The 16,146-nt window shown below is 38.4% G+C and overlaps 1 protein-coding gene across 1 annotated transcript in view; it reads right to left on the minus strand.

Moving 5' to 3' along the window:
• Positions 1-16,146, minus strand: part of LOC126457334 (HCLS1-associated protein X-1) — an 85,456-nt gene that overhangs the window by 19,346 nt on the left and 49,964 nt on the right. Inside the window, exons 5-6 of the mRNA XM_050093544.1 lie at positions 1,558-1,705; positions 1,282-1,435 (exon numbers count right to left, since the gene is read on the minus strand). Of these exons, the coding sequence (XP_049949501.1) occupies positions 1,282-1,435; positions 1,558-1,705 (302 nt within the window). The remainder of the gene's footprint in view (positions 1-1,281; positions 1,436-1,557; positions 1,706-16,146) is intronic.

The raw sequence follows: 16,146 nt of genomic DNA on the forward strand, positions 1-16,146 counted from the left end.
CAGTAGTTACCTTTCCCCCCCCCCCCCCCCCCCCCCGCCCCCCCCCCTTATGCAGGCTCTCTCTTGCAATTAAATTTATACTATGAATATTTTTAATACCATATCACTCACAGTTAGCCTTCAGAAGCAAAAATCAGAGCAAATATGTGCTCACAATGTGAGTGCCACTCCTGGCCATTTCTGCTGATGAGCTATCATCAAACATATCCAAGTGCATTTATAAAAGTTAGTTCAATTTGTAATTTAGTTTCCTAGTATTTTACAGTCCCCTGTTTCTTTTTTGTTAAACAAGTCACCTGATGATGACTTGGTAACTGAAACTAGTAATGATACTATATGTGAGACCAAAGGCTGGAACATACAATAAAAGAATTTCATTTGACACTAAATTGTATGTACCGTGGACTTCTTGGTAAGTGTGTGCTTGGAGACTGGTTTTAAATGCAAAGCTGTCTTGTATCTCTACAACTTCTGTTCACTATTTTGGGGAATGACTCCACATTCTTCCATCATCTGGTAGCCTATTACTCATTTTTCCTTACAGTGTGCCTCAACTAGAGGACAACCTATGAAGACAATATCTATGAGTATTTGAAGATGGGGTACTGCTTAATTGATTTCATCTTTGTAAAAGGTCTGGCCCTCCTACAAATTTTGAAAGGAATTCAGCCTTCGGTGAGCTAAAGAAAGCTTAACTAATCACCTGTGTCCCAGTCCTATTCAGGTGCTGGCCATGCAAGTGTAACCCAATCTCAACCACCACCATCAAAATGTGGGTATTATGAACAGTCACCCACCTCTTCTCAAGACCCACATCAGCTAATCTTACAGTTGAATCAAGTGGAGTTGATTATGATGCATTAACAGCTGAATAAAGTGAACCCTATTGCGAGTCTGAGTAGTAATCCTGTCCAAGTCATCACCAACAGTATTAGCTTAATTAATAATATTTGTTCTACGTGCCTTACATTACCACTATCATGCCACGATAATATCACTTATTACAAAACTCTCGCTGTACTCCACTACTCACAAACACAAAATATTCTGTTAGAATTACTTAACCACAATATTCCGTTAGAATTAATTACTTCCAAACATTTATAACAAGTAAAGTTTCCCGTCACAGGATGGCCATAAACATGCTGTGAGCTTAATATTATAGAGAATTTGGGGTGCTCACCACCCCCAGCTCTCGAACCACAAAATCAATACACTTGAACCCAGGCTAGTTAAGTTTCTTGGAGACATTTAAATGGAGTAGCATCAAAGTTATTTTACCTTCATCCATATTTTGGAAGGTCTCACTCCTCTTAATCACACCGTTGGCATCAGTGTGGGTGATGACTGTGTACTTCTTGTCTCCAATTTGCCGTGTTACAATTGTTTCTTCATTGCCTTGATTGTCTCTAACAGTTTTATGATGTTCTACAGACTGAAATACAAAATTTAAAAACAAAAATAATTTTAATTTGTTGTTTATTTTACATTCTGTGAAAAGAAAGCAGCCTATGTCAATGAGATGAGTTTCTCAATATAAATATGGATGAAACTTACGCCATCAGGTTTGCAAACAGTTTTACTTGTTACACTTTTCCCAAAGACTCTTATCTGTGGTCCTCGTGTTGGCAGTTCCTCCCCATCAACACCAATTCTTAATGAAGGCTTCGCATCTAGTATTTCACCCAGAGTTGAACCTTTCATACTGAAAATAAATGTAATACAATACATACAATATTTCAGTTTATTGGTTCATTTTACTTACAATGACAGGTCAGGGATTCATCAGTTAACATTTGAAGTGCAGAAATTCATGGCAAGCTTTCTGAATGGGTTCCACAATCAAAAGATATTACAATTATTAAGTTTTTGGAAGTCTACTTCATCAAAAGAACATATTTATTAATCTCATCCTAGCATTTACTTTAAATGATTCAAGGAAACTATAGGAACTTTACTCAAAAGGGTGCAACAAGCATTTGCAGTATTAGAGTACAGAGGCTTGAAAATTAGTTTTGTCTCACCCTGCTTAATACGATGACATGCAATACTGAAGGATATGAAATTCATTCAGAATACATTCTGTTTGTTTGGTAAGAAGTGTCTGGCTGATTAAGGTCATCTTGTGAACTCTAGACTTATACGTGATAAATCACAGATAATTGCTAATTTCAATTTTTTAAATGTGCTTTAGCAGATGACTAGTTATTTTCAGTTGCCTTGTTGAAAATATTAACAAAATCCCAAAAAGCCTTGCGTACTTCAGAATCAATAGCACCAAACCTAAAAGAATATCCCAGTTGTGTACTCAACTTTAAATAGCTGTGTTGTGATGTTTGATGTACAGTCCAACTTCTGAGCCATCATTAGTAGTACAATTACTTATACATCCACCTACTAGCCATGGATGCTGAGCCATATATACAGCCCCAGCATCTGATGAAATGAAACCCTACTTTTGGAGAAAAAAAGTAACAAACAGCCCTCACATTTTCATATACTGCCTTGTAGAAATGGAATCCTGACATCCAAATTGGCAATTATCAGACTCACTGTAGACGGCTGGCCACCCAGTATGGTCCTGTAGAGATGACATAATGTTCATTTGTCAAACAATTGTGGTTGTGCTGGGCAGAAAGGCAAGGTAACAGTTTCATTCACAAAGCAACACAAAAAAAATCTTCAACTTTGAAATGTGAAAGCCAAATCACCTACAGCACCAGGTATTTATTTTCTTATAATGGTCAGCCACATGCAAAGTGTTTGTCATGACCCCCAGAGATGCACCTGCTGAAGATGAAACTATGTGTGGCATGAATAATATCACCACCATTCTCCAAGTCCATCTCCATATTACTGCAGTGGCAGGATACATCCACTTTGTTTCAAATTTACTCACAGATAAAAGTCATAAATACTCAAATTTGAAACATGGTGATCAGAATCTCTTTATGATTTGTAAAAAAAAAAGCTTGAGTTTACAGAAGGAAGAAACAAATTGTCTTGTATGTTACCCCATACTGACATATGAAGTAGCAATTTATTTTCCTCTGTGACAATGTTCAATCTGCTGTGGTCACTAGGGCAGGGGGACAGGATGCTTGTAGACTATCCATGCTCCTGCACCATTAAATATAGTTTTTCTTGTCATGCTCGCATCTTCCATGCATACCATGGATTTGCAGATTATGTGCAGTGAGTACTTTGTGACTTCTTGCATCCTGTTAAATTAAACTTTTCAAATAATTGTTTAAAGCATCCTGTAAGAGAGAGAGAGAGAGAGAGAGAGATGTCCAGGATTTGGTGCTTTTCAGAACTTCAAAACCTGAACGGCACTATTATTTTCTCCATGTATATCACGCAGTTTGTGATTTGCTTATGTCATGCTTTAAATCAGGTGGAAGCCATACATTATCAATAAAGTCTAATTTTCCATTACCAAAAGTCAAAGTTTGTGATGAACAATTACCTAGGGCAGAGATAAATGACTTTACAGTGCTTATAAGCATTTGAAAATGTTTACTGTAATGATTGTAATGAAAGACTTACTGTCTTTTCTATGTCTGACCAATACTTATAGTGTGCAGCAGCACAGTGCCTTCTATCTAATTCCAAACTAATTTCAGTAAGCTGCCTGATCTAGGATAACTAACAATGCAACCCAGTTGAAGAAAGCTGCTGCAAACTGACAGTGTGGGATTGGTCTCTAAATTGTATTATGCGGTTTTATAATCTGCTTTAAGTTTATTCTATACACGAGGTCTTGGTTTAATAACTAAATTAAGTAAGCTTTCAAAAAACAACTGCACTAGACTTTCAAATAGAAAAGTCAACAAAAAATTGCCCCAAAGTCCACACTAAATGCAAATTATGTGTTTCCAATAAACAGTTCATACTACAAAAGATAATGTTCATTTATTCCTTCAATATACAGTTTATTCATATAAAACTCTCACTGACAGTCAGTAACTGTACTGCACCAATGAGCTTCTGATAAAGACAATGTGACAAAGCCAGTTTAATAGTAACGATCAAATGTACACACAGTATTCAGTGATGAGTTATGCTTCCCTAAACATTTTACAGTTTCTTACTTCTTACTGAGCTAGTGTTTCTAAGCAAAGTCTGCATAATATGTCACACACTGTTATTACATGCAGTAAGAAACATAATTTTCACTTTATCTAATAAAAACTCAGAAAAATCACCCAAATCAGATATAAGCATTAATGTCCACTTTATGCTAACCCTAACACAACATTCCTAAACAAAATGCATTATTAAACTTGTTACAAAATTTCATAGCCACAAGAAAATTGTCTTATTTTTTTGGAACAGATCCCAAATCTTCAGTATTTTGATTCACGCAGACTATCTACTGGCTCAAACAAACTATGGCCACCAAGTGTTGTAGCTGTTCCCTTATAACTACGTGCTTCACCTACTTGACCAATAACCCTTTAATGAATTTATGTATAATATACAAAATGTGTCCTCTAAACTATGACAAACTTTACCCAACAATAACAACATAGAAACGTCATACTGCTACTCACAACACAGAGATAGCTTTGAGTGGCAGGCAGGTACATCAAAAAAGACTGCTAGAAGTTATTGGTTATCAGACTAAGCCCTCCATCAGATTTAGACAAAACATAACGCACACATTCACACATGTGCAATCACATAGCCCAACACCACCTCTACATAGTGAGTGGCAATATATCCTTTTACATATTGCTGTTATTCAATGCCAAATTATCCTGTAAGTGTAACAGAGTATCTTTACATGTCCAAAGGACTAAAGTAAACTTGTTACTTTCATATAAATGCAAGCAATTTTTACATTGTGCCTTTCATGCAGTGTATGCCATCCACATGTACATTATGTAAATGCCCATACATATACAATCAACTGTAATGTAAAATACGTTCCTCACATATACTCTTCAATCACTCAATCACACATTCTGATAGCATGAAAACTGTATATTGTTAACCAAAAACATCTTAAAATTGAAAAGAATGTTCCAAAAAAATTTGTGACTTTATACCTATCACTTATTTTCAGACTATGTTTTTAAATATTTAATAAAATGGTGTTTACATGCTTTTCTTCTATGATGTGTACATTATGTCATAATCAACAAGCTGTAGCCATGCCAGACTGTGTACTGGTGTGTACTGAAAGAGGCAGGGGAGGGTGGGAGTGTGGAGGGGGAGTGAGGGCGGGAAAGTGTGGAAAGCAAACCTATCACAGGGCAAAACTGAACAAAATAACTCTAAATCAAAAGAAGGAATTACTGTACCAATCACCATAATAACTTATATTTGACAATGCAAGAATTTTGGAAGATTGTGTCAAATGATAAGATTTTTGGTCCAATATCGGCATTGCAGGAATAGTCCTAATAATGAATAAGGAAATTAGAATCTGTGTAAGCCACTATGAACATCATAGTGAATGCATTATTGTAGCCAAGACAGACACACCCACCATCGCTGCAGAAGTTTATATGGCAATTAGCTCCGCAGATGATGAAATTGAAAGAGTGTACGATGAGGTAAGTGAAATCATTCAGATAGTTAAAGGTGATGAAAATTTAATTATGATGGGTGACTGGAATTCAGTAGTATGAAAAAAAGTAAGAAAAAAACGTAAGAGAACACCAACTGGAGGAAAGGGATGAAACAGGAAGATTGCAGGCAGAATTTTGTACAGAGCATAATTTAATCATTGGTTTAAGAATCTTGAACGAAGGCTGTACTGTCAAGTAAGGTGAAGTTTGGACCTTAAACTTACAAATTTCTGAAAACAATAAAATTAAGAAACCGATTTTTCTTTCAGAGCATTGTTATTGAACTGTAGTAATAAAATTTTAGGCATTTAACACATTTTGCTGTAAGAGATGGTAGGGGATGAGGTTGACTGCTTATCTGTTATGTGGCAATTGTGGATTGTTTATGGCTCTAGGGCAACTTCAATTGTTCTGAAACTTTATCAATACTTTAAAAATAAATCATAATAATTAACTTTTAATACTTATTTTAGAGTACATACAAATTTGCTTTATGAAATTCCACAGAAACAAAACACTGGACCATGAATTCTGTCAATCAGGGTTCCTTTGGGAATATAATATTCTCACCAAGCTTTGTTAATGCTTATTTTTCCATTTAAAATTTCTATGAGACACAGTTCTAAAACATCCAGGCCATATTTCTTCAATTAACACAATTTACATTTGTACACACACGGAATTTTCACACTGACATCTCTCAAAATCTCAACTGTATGACCTATGTGACAAATTCACAAGTTAACATACAGACACACATGTACAACAACAATTTGCTCACTCCGCCATTACAGGCCATTGTTGCTATAGCCACTGTGCCACATTGTTGCTGCATACATAAGGTCACACTACTGCCACATTCATGAATGTGTGTACATAAAGAAACTGAGACAAGACAGTCTGCTTCAGCTGATATCACCAATAATTTGCAAAGTTTTATTTGTGTGTCTATAGACAGGTAAGTATAATATATTAATTTTTGTTATTCCTCTAGTTGTCATCATGAAAGGTCAACACATGACATACATAAGACCTAGACACAGAGTTGTTTTATTCCGGTCACGCCAAATTAAATTTGGGGAGGGGGGGGGGGGGAGGGGGGGGGGGGGAACAATAACAACAACAGTCCTGAGAACAATTAGTATTCAGAGGTTTTCCATTGCCATGCATTAAGAACTTTCGAACCATCAATACAATAAGAAAAAGAAAAGAATTTTTGTCACCAATGTATAGTTATTTAACTTAAGTATTTTTTGAAACTTTTGGTCACCTTCACCATGTGATGAAGCAGGTTGGCTCCCATCACTCTGAGTACACTAAAATATTAAGGTCCACATAAAATTTCAAAATTCATTTGTTAAAGTTCCTGCAATGAGCACTCGTTATGCAGATTATCAAAATTGTAGAAATAACCCCCTCCCCCCTTCTTCTTCTTCCGTATCCGGATGCACCAATTATATCTTCCCTTCCCAGTACTTAGCAACGTAGTTTGCTTTGTCATTGACATTCAAAATATCATCTTTAGTGCATGTTATAGACATATCTGGGCAAATCAATAGGTGGTCCAAGTCCTGCATTGCTCCGCATTCACACCTATCGCTATCACTGTAATCCCATTTAAATAGGTTTGATTTGCACCCAGTTACTCCAGTGCGCAGCCGGTTTAATGACCTCCAAGTTGTAAAAGGTAGTTGAAATCCTGCAGATCCCTCCTCAACTAGTTCCATTGTGGAGTGTGGCACCATTTCTTCACAAAGAGATAGCCGCCTTGCGACGGGCATGGTGGCAAGCTCTTCAGTAGTTTCAATGAAACTCCTGCGGGATTTCAGCCGGACACGTTGCTTTCGGTGCTTATGCATTAGGTGTCGAGGATCATTCTTTTGTTTTGATCTTTTGATCTCGGCGGCTACTTGTCTGCGGATAGTGGGTGGTGCTATGCCTATGATGGGATAAATGATGTCTGTGGGAGTCGGTTTGAGGCATCCTGTGGCAATACGTACAGTTTCGTTTACGGCGACGTCAACTTGCAAGGTGTGAGCAGAGTTCCTCCAAAGTGGGGCCGCGTATTCCGCTGCTGAGATACTCAGCGCCAGACCCGTGGTGCGCAAAACATGTGGTTGAGCTCCCCACGATGAACCTGTTAACTTCCGCAGTATGTTGTTCCTGCCACAGACCTTTTTTTTAGTGTTGTGACAGTGCTGCTTAAAAGTAAGTGCTCTGTCCAGTGTTACTCCCAGGTATTTTGGGCTGTTTGTATGTTTCAGCTCTTCCCCTTGCCACATTACTCGGAGTTTCCATTTGGCTTGTTTGTTCCTAAGATGGAAGGCGGATACTTGAGATTTACTAGGGTTTGGTTTGAGATTATTGCTGTCGTAATAGGTAGCAAGTTCTGTTAAGGCTCCTGTGAGATTCTCCTTCACTTGTTCAAAGGTTTTATCCTGAGTGGCCACTGCTGCATCATCAGCATATATGAACATTCGTGTCTGGTGGCTGATCGGAAGATCATTGATATAGATGTTAAATAATATTGGAGCCAAGACACTACCCTGTGCAAGTCCATTTTTCTGTGTCCTCCATCAGCTGTTTTTAGATTGTAAGGTTACATAGTAGCGTCTGTTCTGTAGCATGCATTGCACGAACATAGAAAGGGTGTAGTCCTTAGTGACATTATAAACTTTCTGGGTAAGCAACTTATGGTTAACTGTGTCATATGCAGCACTGAGATCCAGGAATGCGACCCCAGTTACTTCTCCTCTCTGATAGCCGTCTTCGATGTACTGTGTGAGATTAAGGATTTGCCCACAGCATGATTTTCCTGGTCGAAATCCAGCTTGTTCGTTAATGAGGGCTTTGTCCACATAATCAGCTATGCGTTTGAGGATAATTCGCTCCAGCACTTTAAATAAATGACAAAGCAGTGAGACAGGCCGGAAATTTTTAGCTTCAGCTGGGTCTTTCCCTGGTTTTAATAACGCAATAACCCGAGCTTTCCTCCACAGTTTGGGAATTTGCATTGTTGTGATACAGTTATTCATTAGCTCTAGGATCCATGCTTGTACTCCCGATCCAAAATGTTTAATTTGCTCAGATCTCAGATCGTCGAGGCCAGCAGCCTTATTGTTTTTCAAATCGTTGATGGCATCTTGTAGCTCATGAATGAAGAACGGGCGAGCTAGGAAGCTAATCTCCTCGTTCAATTTTCTTTTAATTTTGCCATTCCTGATCTTCCTTTTAGTTTTTCCGTTCATGAGTAGTTGGTGAGCTATCTGATCAGGTGTAACTTCACTGTAATTTGGTTGTGGTTCTGTTGGGTCGTTGTTGAGACTTTTGACTAGTTTCCATGCCTTCCTACTGCTGTGCTTCATGTCCGTCTCTTGTAGGAGGTTACACCACTTTTCCTTTCTCGCTTCGGAGATACCAGACATCAGTACCTCACCTGCCTGGATCGTTTCCTCTGAGAGGGGGTCCTTATTGTACAGTTCTTCATACTTTTTCAGAGCTTCCTTGCTGCTACCATTGAGTCCAGCGATATACTGGGTGCGGCACCCTCTAGGTATGCGCCGTCGAGAGATTTTCTTGACAAGGTCTATATAAGTTTCATATGATTGTATCTCTGGTTTAATTTCCAAGATCTCCTTATCAAGGTCCTCTGTGAAAAGTTCCCAATGAGCTTTTTTGAAATTGAAGCGTTTCTTGAAGGGCATTACATCTGATTTGACTACTGCAGTAATGCAGCAAGTTATTGCTCTGTGTTGCGATCTTGGAATTGGGTCCTCGATTTGCTTTACAGTTTGCAGGGATACCTTTTCGGAGACAAAGATGTTATCTGGATTATATCCTCGTTTCCATCTTCCGCTGTTAAATGATGCAGGCAACTTTGGGTCATGTATCTATTTCAGTTTAGCCTGGTCTGCCCAGATCTCCAGCATTTCGCCATCGTCATTTGTCTCTTTACAACCCCATGCGAGACCGTGACAGTTAAAATCTCCTAGTACAACTTTAATGTTTTTTGAATGGAAATTTCCAGGCTCCGTAAATTTGAACCTCGCACTGGGTGGTTTGTACACGGATGTTACAGTACATGAATGTAGCTCAATAGTTAAAATTTCTATATTTTCTTCGCAGGTCAGAGCACAGGAGCATACGTCTAAGTTCGGTTTCACAAATATAGCACTTCCGTATCTTTCGTGTGGTCTCTCAAGAACTAATTTCATGCCCTGTATTTTTGGTCTATGGCTAGTTGGTGCTCTGTGTGTTTCTTGTAACACTAAAACATCACAGTTGTTTCGTTTGCACATGTCAGATAATAAAATTTCTTTATTTACAGATAAGCCTTCAATATTGCAGGAAGTTGTCACTAGTGATGGTCTTGATAAAGGCCTTTTTTGAGTCTCTTCGGAGAGTTGTTTTGTCATCTTTGGTTTTGGTGCTCCGGTGATTGCAGGATTGGCCGACTAGGTCGTTTCCAGGGGACGTCCGATTGCTTATTGTTCGAGTGGTGAACGCAATCTTCGTGGAGGCTCCTGCAGTGTCCCCCCCTCCCCCCAATACACACACAAAAGTTTATTATTCAAATCATTCAGTTTCACAACTAAAACTTTCGCCCATTAAGACTTTCGTCAACAGTTGACGACACACACACACACACACACACGCGAAGTTTTGTGTGTGTGTGTGTGTGTGTGTGTGTGTGTGTGTGTGTGTGTGTGTGTGTGTGTTCTACTGTTGATGAACACCTTAAGACCTATCTGCTGCTCAACATCTCCGCCATACGATGAGTAGCAACTTTCCTTTTCATGATATTGTTACATTCCATCCTGGATTTTCCATTGTTTGATTTAAATCATTCAGTTTGTTGTTCTGATGGAATGAGCTAATTAGTTTCATCAGAAATGATGCCAATCAAAAGTTATTGGAATTATAAAATTCCATACATCTAGCCATAGGGAAAATCTTATGCACTAATAGGTAGATTTGGTAGGAAAGATCACTTTCAAATTAATTGCCATTTTTCCTGTTTTCAATAATTTATTTACATTAGCTCAAACTTAATTTGTTTGAAAGGCAATAACAATTAAATATTTCACCTGATCCAAATTTTCAGTGCCAATTATAGCCAAACCCCTGTGAATTTTCAGGAAATGTTGGTATATTGTTGATCATCTGATTTTTCTGAATCTACCTGGATTTTAACATAGAAGATGGATTTCATGGCCATAAACCCAGGATTCCCACTGCACACACTTAAATTAGGTACTGCATGTTTTAATAGATGCTGCACATGATAAATAAACAAAATATAACAAAAGATCAATAGCCACTAAAAGATTAACTTTACGACCTATAGAATTTATAAACTATTATTAATTAACCAATACTGTACACTATTCCGGAGCAAGTCTTTATAAGGGCAACTCTCCCGCCATTTCAGTCAGTCTGTTCTTAGCCTTTGTTTGGTTCTGCTTTAGCGTTCATCAGTCTAGTTTCAGTATTAGCTTGGCATCAATTACATATACAGCCCAGCCTCAGGGCCTGTTTGTGCTTTTTCTACATTTGCTTTAATCAGGCTGAGTAAGCATGTCATAGACATGAGCAACATCTTTTAAAATGAGCAGTTTTGGTTCAGCTGCAAAACATTGGTGGTTATAAGAATTGTTTTGTGATGTATTAACTTAATTAAAGAGTGAAGCAACCTCAGAGCACTTCATAAGTACTATGTTCAAGTCTGTTTCCGAAAGGTGCAGTGACTGCTGAGCTCCATGTGTGTGTCTACCTGCTACCTGTGTGCAAATATTATTAGATTGTACGAGACCTGGTCATCACCGGTAGGATCACAGTGAAACAATTAAAGACTGGTGAATTATCATTTTGAACTCCCAAAGGAGATTTTTGGCTCTTCATTTTAGGTGTAGATCCTAGGTCATCTAATTTCAGGTGGTGAATCAGTGAAAGTGCATGGCTACCAAAGGCTTGTAGAGCAAAAGGTAGGTCTAATAAAGCGACAGACAATGGAATATTTCAGACTGATTGTATAACGGTAAGACAGAGTCTGAAACCAGATTTTAAACAGTAAGACATTTCCAGGGGCAAAAGGGAACACCAACCATAATTTAACGGTTACAAAATGCTGATTAAAACCAAAAATTTGCAAAAAGGTAGGGATTTAAGGAGCCTGGACCTTGATAAATTGGAAGTACCAGAGAATGCTCAGTGTTTCAGAGGGAGCACCAGCCAATGTTGGAATTAGACAAGAGAAAGGAATACAGCAGAAGGTAAAGGCATAGTTTTTGAAAGATGAAGTAGATAAGACAGCAAAGGATCATACTAGTAAAAATGCAGGCCCGAATAGGAACCCCTGGATAACAAAAGGACACTGAATTTAACTAATGAAAGGAGAAAATATAAAAATGTAGCAAATGAAGCAGATGAAAGAAATACAAATTTCTAAGAATGAGACTTGACAGAAACTGCAAACTGACTATGCAGGAATGGCTAGAGGGCAAACACACGGCTGTAGAAGCATGAGTAACTAGGGGAAATATAGACGCCACCTCCAGGAAAATTAAAAAGCAATTTTGGATAAAAGGCAAACAACAGTGTGAATATCTAGAGATCATATGGCTAGCTTGTACTAAGTAAAGAAGAGAAAGAAACGAGGAAGTACGTGAAGATGAGATGGGTGATATGACACAGCAAGAAGAATTTGACCCAACACTGAAAGACCTAAACAGAAAGAAGTTCCCTGGAATAGATGACAATCCCTCACAGAATTATTGAGATCACTGAGAGAGTGAGTCATGCCAAAATTATTCAATCTGGTGTGCAAGAAATATGGCACAAGCAAAGTACCTTCTGATTTCAGAAAGAGTTTAATAATGCCAACTCCAAAGAAAGCAGGTACTGACAGGTGTGGATATTACTGGACCATCACTTTCAAGTAAGCCAAGGTCACAAAATTCTGACCTAAATTATTTACATGAGAATGAAAAAACTGTTCACGGCCAACCTCAGGGAAGAATGTCTGGGTTCCAGAGAAATGTCAGAACACTTGGGGGCTATACTGATCCTATGACTTGATGAAAGGCAAACCTATGTTCATAGCATTTGTAGATTTAGAGGAAGCCTTTAACAATGTTGACTGGCCTGCACTCTTTGAAATCCTTAAGGTAATAGGGATAAAACGAAGGTTATTCACAGCTCATACAGAATCCAGACTGCCATTATATGAACTGAAAGACATGAAAGGGAAACTACAACTGAGAAGGAGATGAGACAGGGTTGTAGCCTATCCCTAATGTTGTTCAATGTGTACACTGAGCAAGGAGTAGATGAAATGAAGGAGATATTTGGAAAGGGAATTAAAGTTCAAGGAGAACAAATTAAAACTCTGAGGTTTGCTGGTGACATTTTCACTCTGTCAGAGACAACAAAGGATTCGGAAAGAGTTCAGTGGACTAGATAGTACCTTGAAAAGGAATTATAACAAGGATATCAACAAAAGTAAAAAAAAAAAAAAAAAAAAAAAAAAAAGGATGTGTAATCAAATTTATTCTGGGTATGTTGAGGTAACCAGATTACAAAACGAGAAATGAAAGTAGTAGATGTAACTCTAGGTAGGAATACCAACAATGTAGAAAAAGATGGCATTCTGGTCCGAGCTGCTGGGGTTGGCGGTCATGTGTACATGAGGTGTGCTTCCTTGTGTGAATGAATGGTGTGTTTTTCTCTTTCTCTGTTGAAGGCTGTAGCCGAAAGCTTATGTGGAAGAGTGTTTTGATTATGCCTGTCTGCGTCTTAATATGCCATCTTTAAGATGAGAAGCAATATACCTTTTCCTAGATTGTTAAAGCAGTATATATGTTTTACTATTTGGACAGTACAAAACTGATGATGGCCGAAGCAGAGAGGGTATAAAATGCAGAATGGCGATAGAAAGAAAAGCATTTCTGAAGAAAAGGAACCTGTTAGCAGCTAATATCAGCTTAACAATATAATGAAAATGATAGCTGCTACTCACCAGTCTGGCTCTAGCTGCCAGAGACTGTGGTCATTTTTGTGTGAATTGCATTGGAGTGTTTGTGTGTTGTCTACTTGTGACAAAGGCCTTATTGACCAAAAGCTATCTTTCCAACAGTCTTTTGTTGCGCCTTTCTGCGACTCAGCATCTCCACTACGTGGTGAGTAGCAACATCTTTTTCATTATATTGTTACATTCCAGCCTGTATTTTCCACTATCTAATACTAACTTACGTGTATGCAAGTCTCTTCTGAAGATGTATGTCTGGAATGTAGCCTTGTATGGAAGTTAAAGGTGGATGATAAGCTGTTCAGACAAGAATAGAATAGAAGCTTTTAAATGCTGTGCTACAGGAGAATGTTCGATTTTAGATGTTAGATCAAATAACAAATCAAGCTGAGGAAAAACAAATTGATGGCACAACTGGCCTAAAAGAAGGGACTGATTGATAGAACATATCCTGATGCATCAAGGAATTGTCTGTTTGGTAATAGAAGGAAATGTGAGGGATAAAAAATGCCGATTGATACCAAGGCTTGAATTACTACTACTACTACTACTACTACTACTACTACTACTACTACACTGAGGCAGTGTACTTTGTATTTCTAATCTTCTTTCTTCCAGCCTGTTCAATTTCCTCGTCACGATTAACAGACACAACCTTTTCAGGTTCTGTTAGAAATAAATAGAAAATTTGGTCACAAATCACAACAACACTAATTATAAACTAGGCTATCTGTTCCACCGAATGAAACCAGGTGACCACTTATCTCTTGGAGTGCAAGAGGAGTATTACAAGTCACACTAAGTCAAATTATCGGATCAGCTGAAGCCTTCACTAACACAGAACAAAACTGTCACTTTTCTATCCAACCAAGGTCTCAGTCTACACTACAGATCAGTGTTTTACAACAACTAAATCTTTCACATTCACATTCACTGGCTTTGCCAACTCACAACCAAACTGACAGCTTTCAAACGAAGTTATGACTCAGGCTGTACTGCAATTCAGTCTACTGACACATCCTACATTCCGAAAACTGTAGGCAACTATAAAAATATTGCCAGTGTTCTGTTCTCTTCCTACTTGCACACATATGGTGCCACATGGCACAACATTATTATGTCACACAATGCAGTTCACATCTGTATTGGTAGTTTGTTTCCAAATTATCTCTTATTAGAGACATCTGACAGAGTTTCAATTTGGAGCAAATGAGAACATGACATATTCTTAAGATTTAGTTTGCATAATGTGTTTACCTACATTCAATAATGTAAACGTTTCTGGCATGTTGAAAATTCAGTAACCTCGTCAGGAAATGCATTTTCATAAACAGCCCACATATCATCTCAAAAATGTTGTTACCACAAATAAAACTAAAATGAAATGTTGTGCAACTCTTCCATAATACAGTGATTCCACTTTCATCTCTGTTACATATGTTGAATAGCTTATGGGTTTGGGTGGGTTGGTTGGTTGGCTGCTTGGTTGGGGGTCAAGGAACTGAACAACAGAAAGGTAATCAGTGCCTTGGTAAAGAAATAGTTCGTCTGGAGTTAATTATGGCTGTAAAAAAATTTATCGAATTATGAAAGTATGTAGGAGTGGTAAAACTAAGGCAGTGGGAAATAATTTAAGGAGAAATAAAAGTAGATAGGTCAGAGCAGACGAGGAGTCTGATAAGTCTTGTCTGCAGCGAGGCAAACCCCAATTAGACCAAAGACAGTTATTGATGAATAATCAAAACGGCTCAGTCTTGGGTTCGAATCCTGCCACTGCTTAAATTTTGACTAATAACAGCATTGGCGGTCAAAGACTTCCAGCATAAGAAGTCACCCTCATTCTGTGAACGGTCTTGTCAAAAAGGGTAGGACCGAGTGAGGTGGCACAGTGGTTTCACACTGGACTCGCTTTCAGGAGGATGACAGTTCAAACCCGTGTCCAGCCAACCTGATTTAGGTTTTCTGCAATTTCCCTAAATTTGTTCCGCCAAATGCTGGGATGGTTCCTTTGAAAGGGCACGGCCATCTTCCTTCCCTAATTCGACGGTACTGATGACTTTGTTGTTTGGTCCTCCCCCCAAATTAACCAACCAACCAAAAGGGCGGAGGAGCGGACAGAGGTTCAGGGCACTCTTGTCCTAGGGGTGGAAAACTGCCCCTAAAGGTGGAAGAAATGGCAATGATCAATGGCATGAGGATGCAGAAAGCAATGGAAACCACTGCATTAAAGACATGTAAAATGTGTTCACAGGACATGAGGCCTATAACTGAAAAAGTGTCATGATGATCTCTCCATTGGCAAAAGATTCTGGAATAGTCCCCCATTCGAATCTCCGGGAGGGGACTGCCAAGGGGGAGGTGACCATGAGAATAAGACTGAATGATCAATGAAAGGATAATGTTCTACGAGTCGGGGCGTGAAGTGTCACAAAATTGAACAAGGTAGGGAAACTAGGAAATCTGAAAATGGAAATGCAAAGGCTCAGTCTAGATTTAGTAGGGGTTAGTGAAGTGAAATGGAAAGAAGACGAGGATTTCTGG

Source organism: Schistocerca serialis, chromosome 2 (assembly GCF_023864345.2).
Source record: "Schistocerca serialis cubense isolate TAMUIC-IGC-003099 chromosome 2, iqSchSeri2.2, whole genome shotgun sequence".
Classification (NCBI taxonomy): Eukaryota; Metazoa; Arthropoda; class Insecta; order Orthoptera; family Acrididae; genus Schistocerca; species Schistocerca serialis.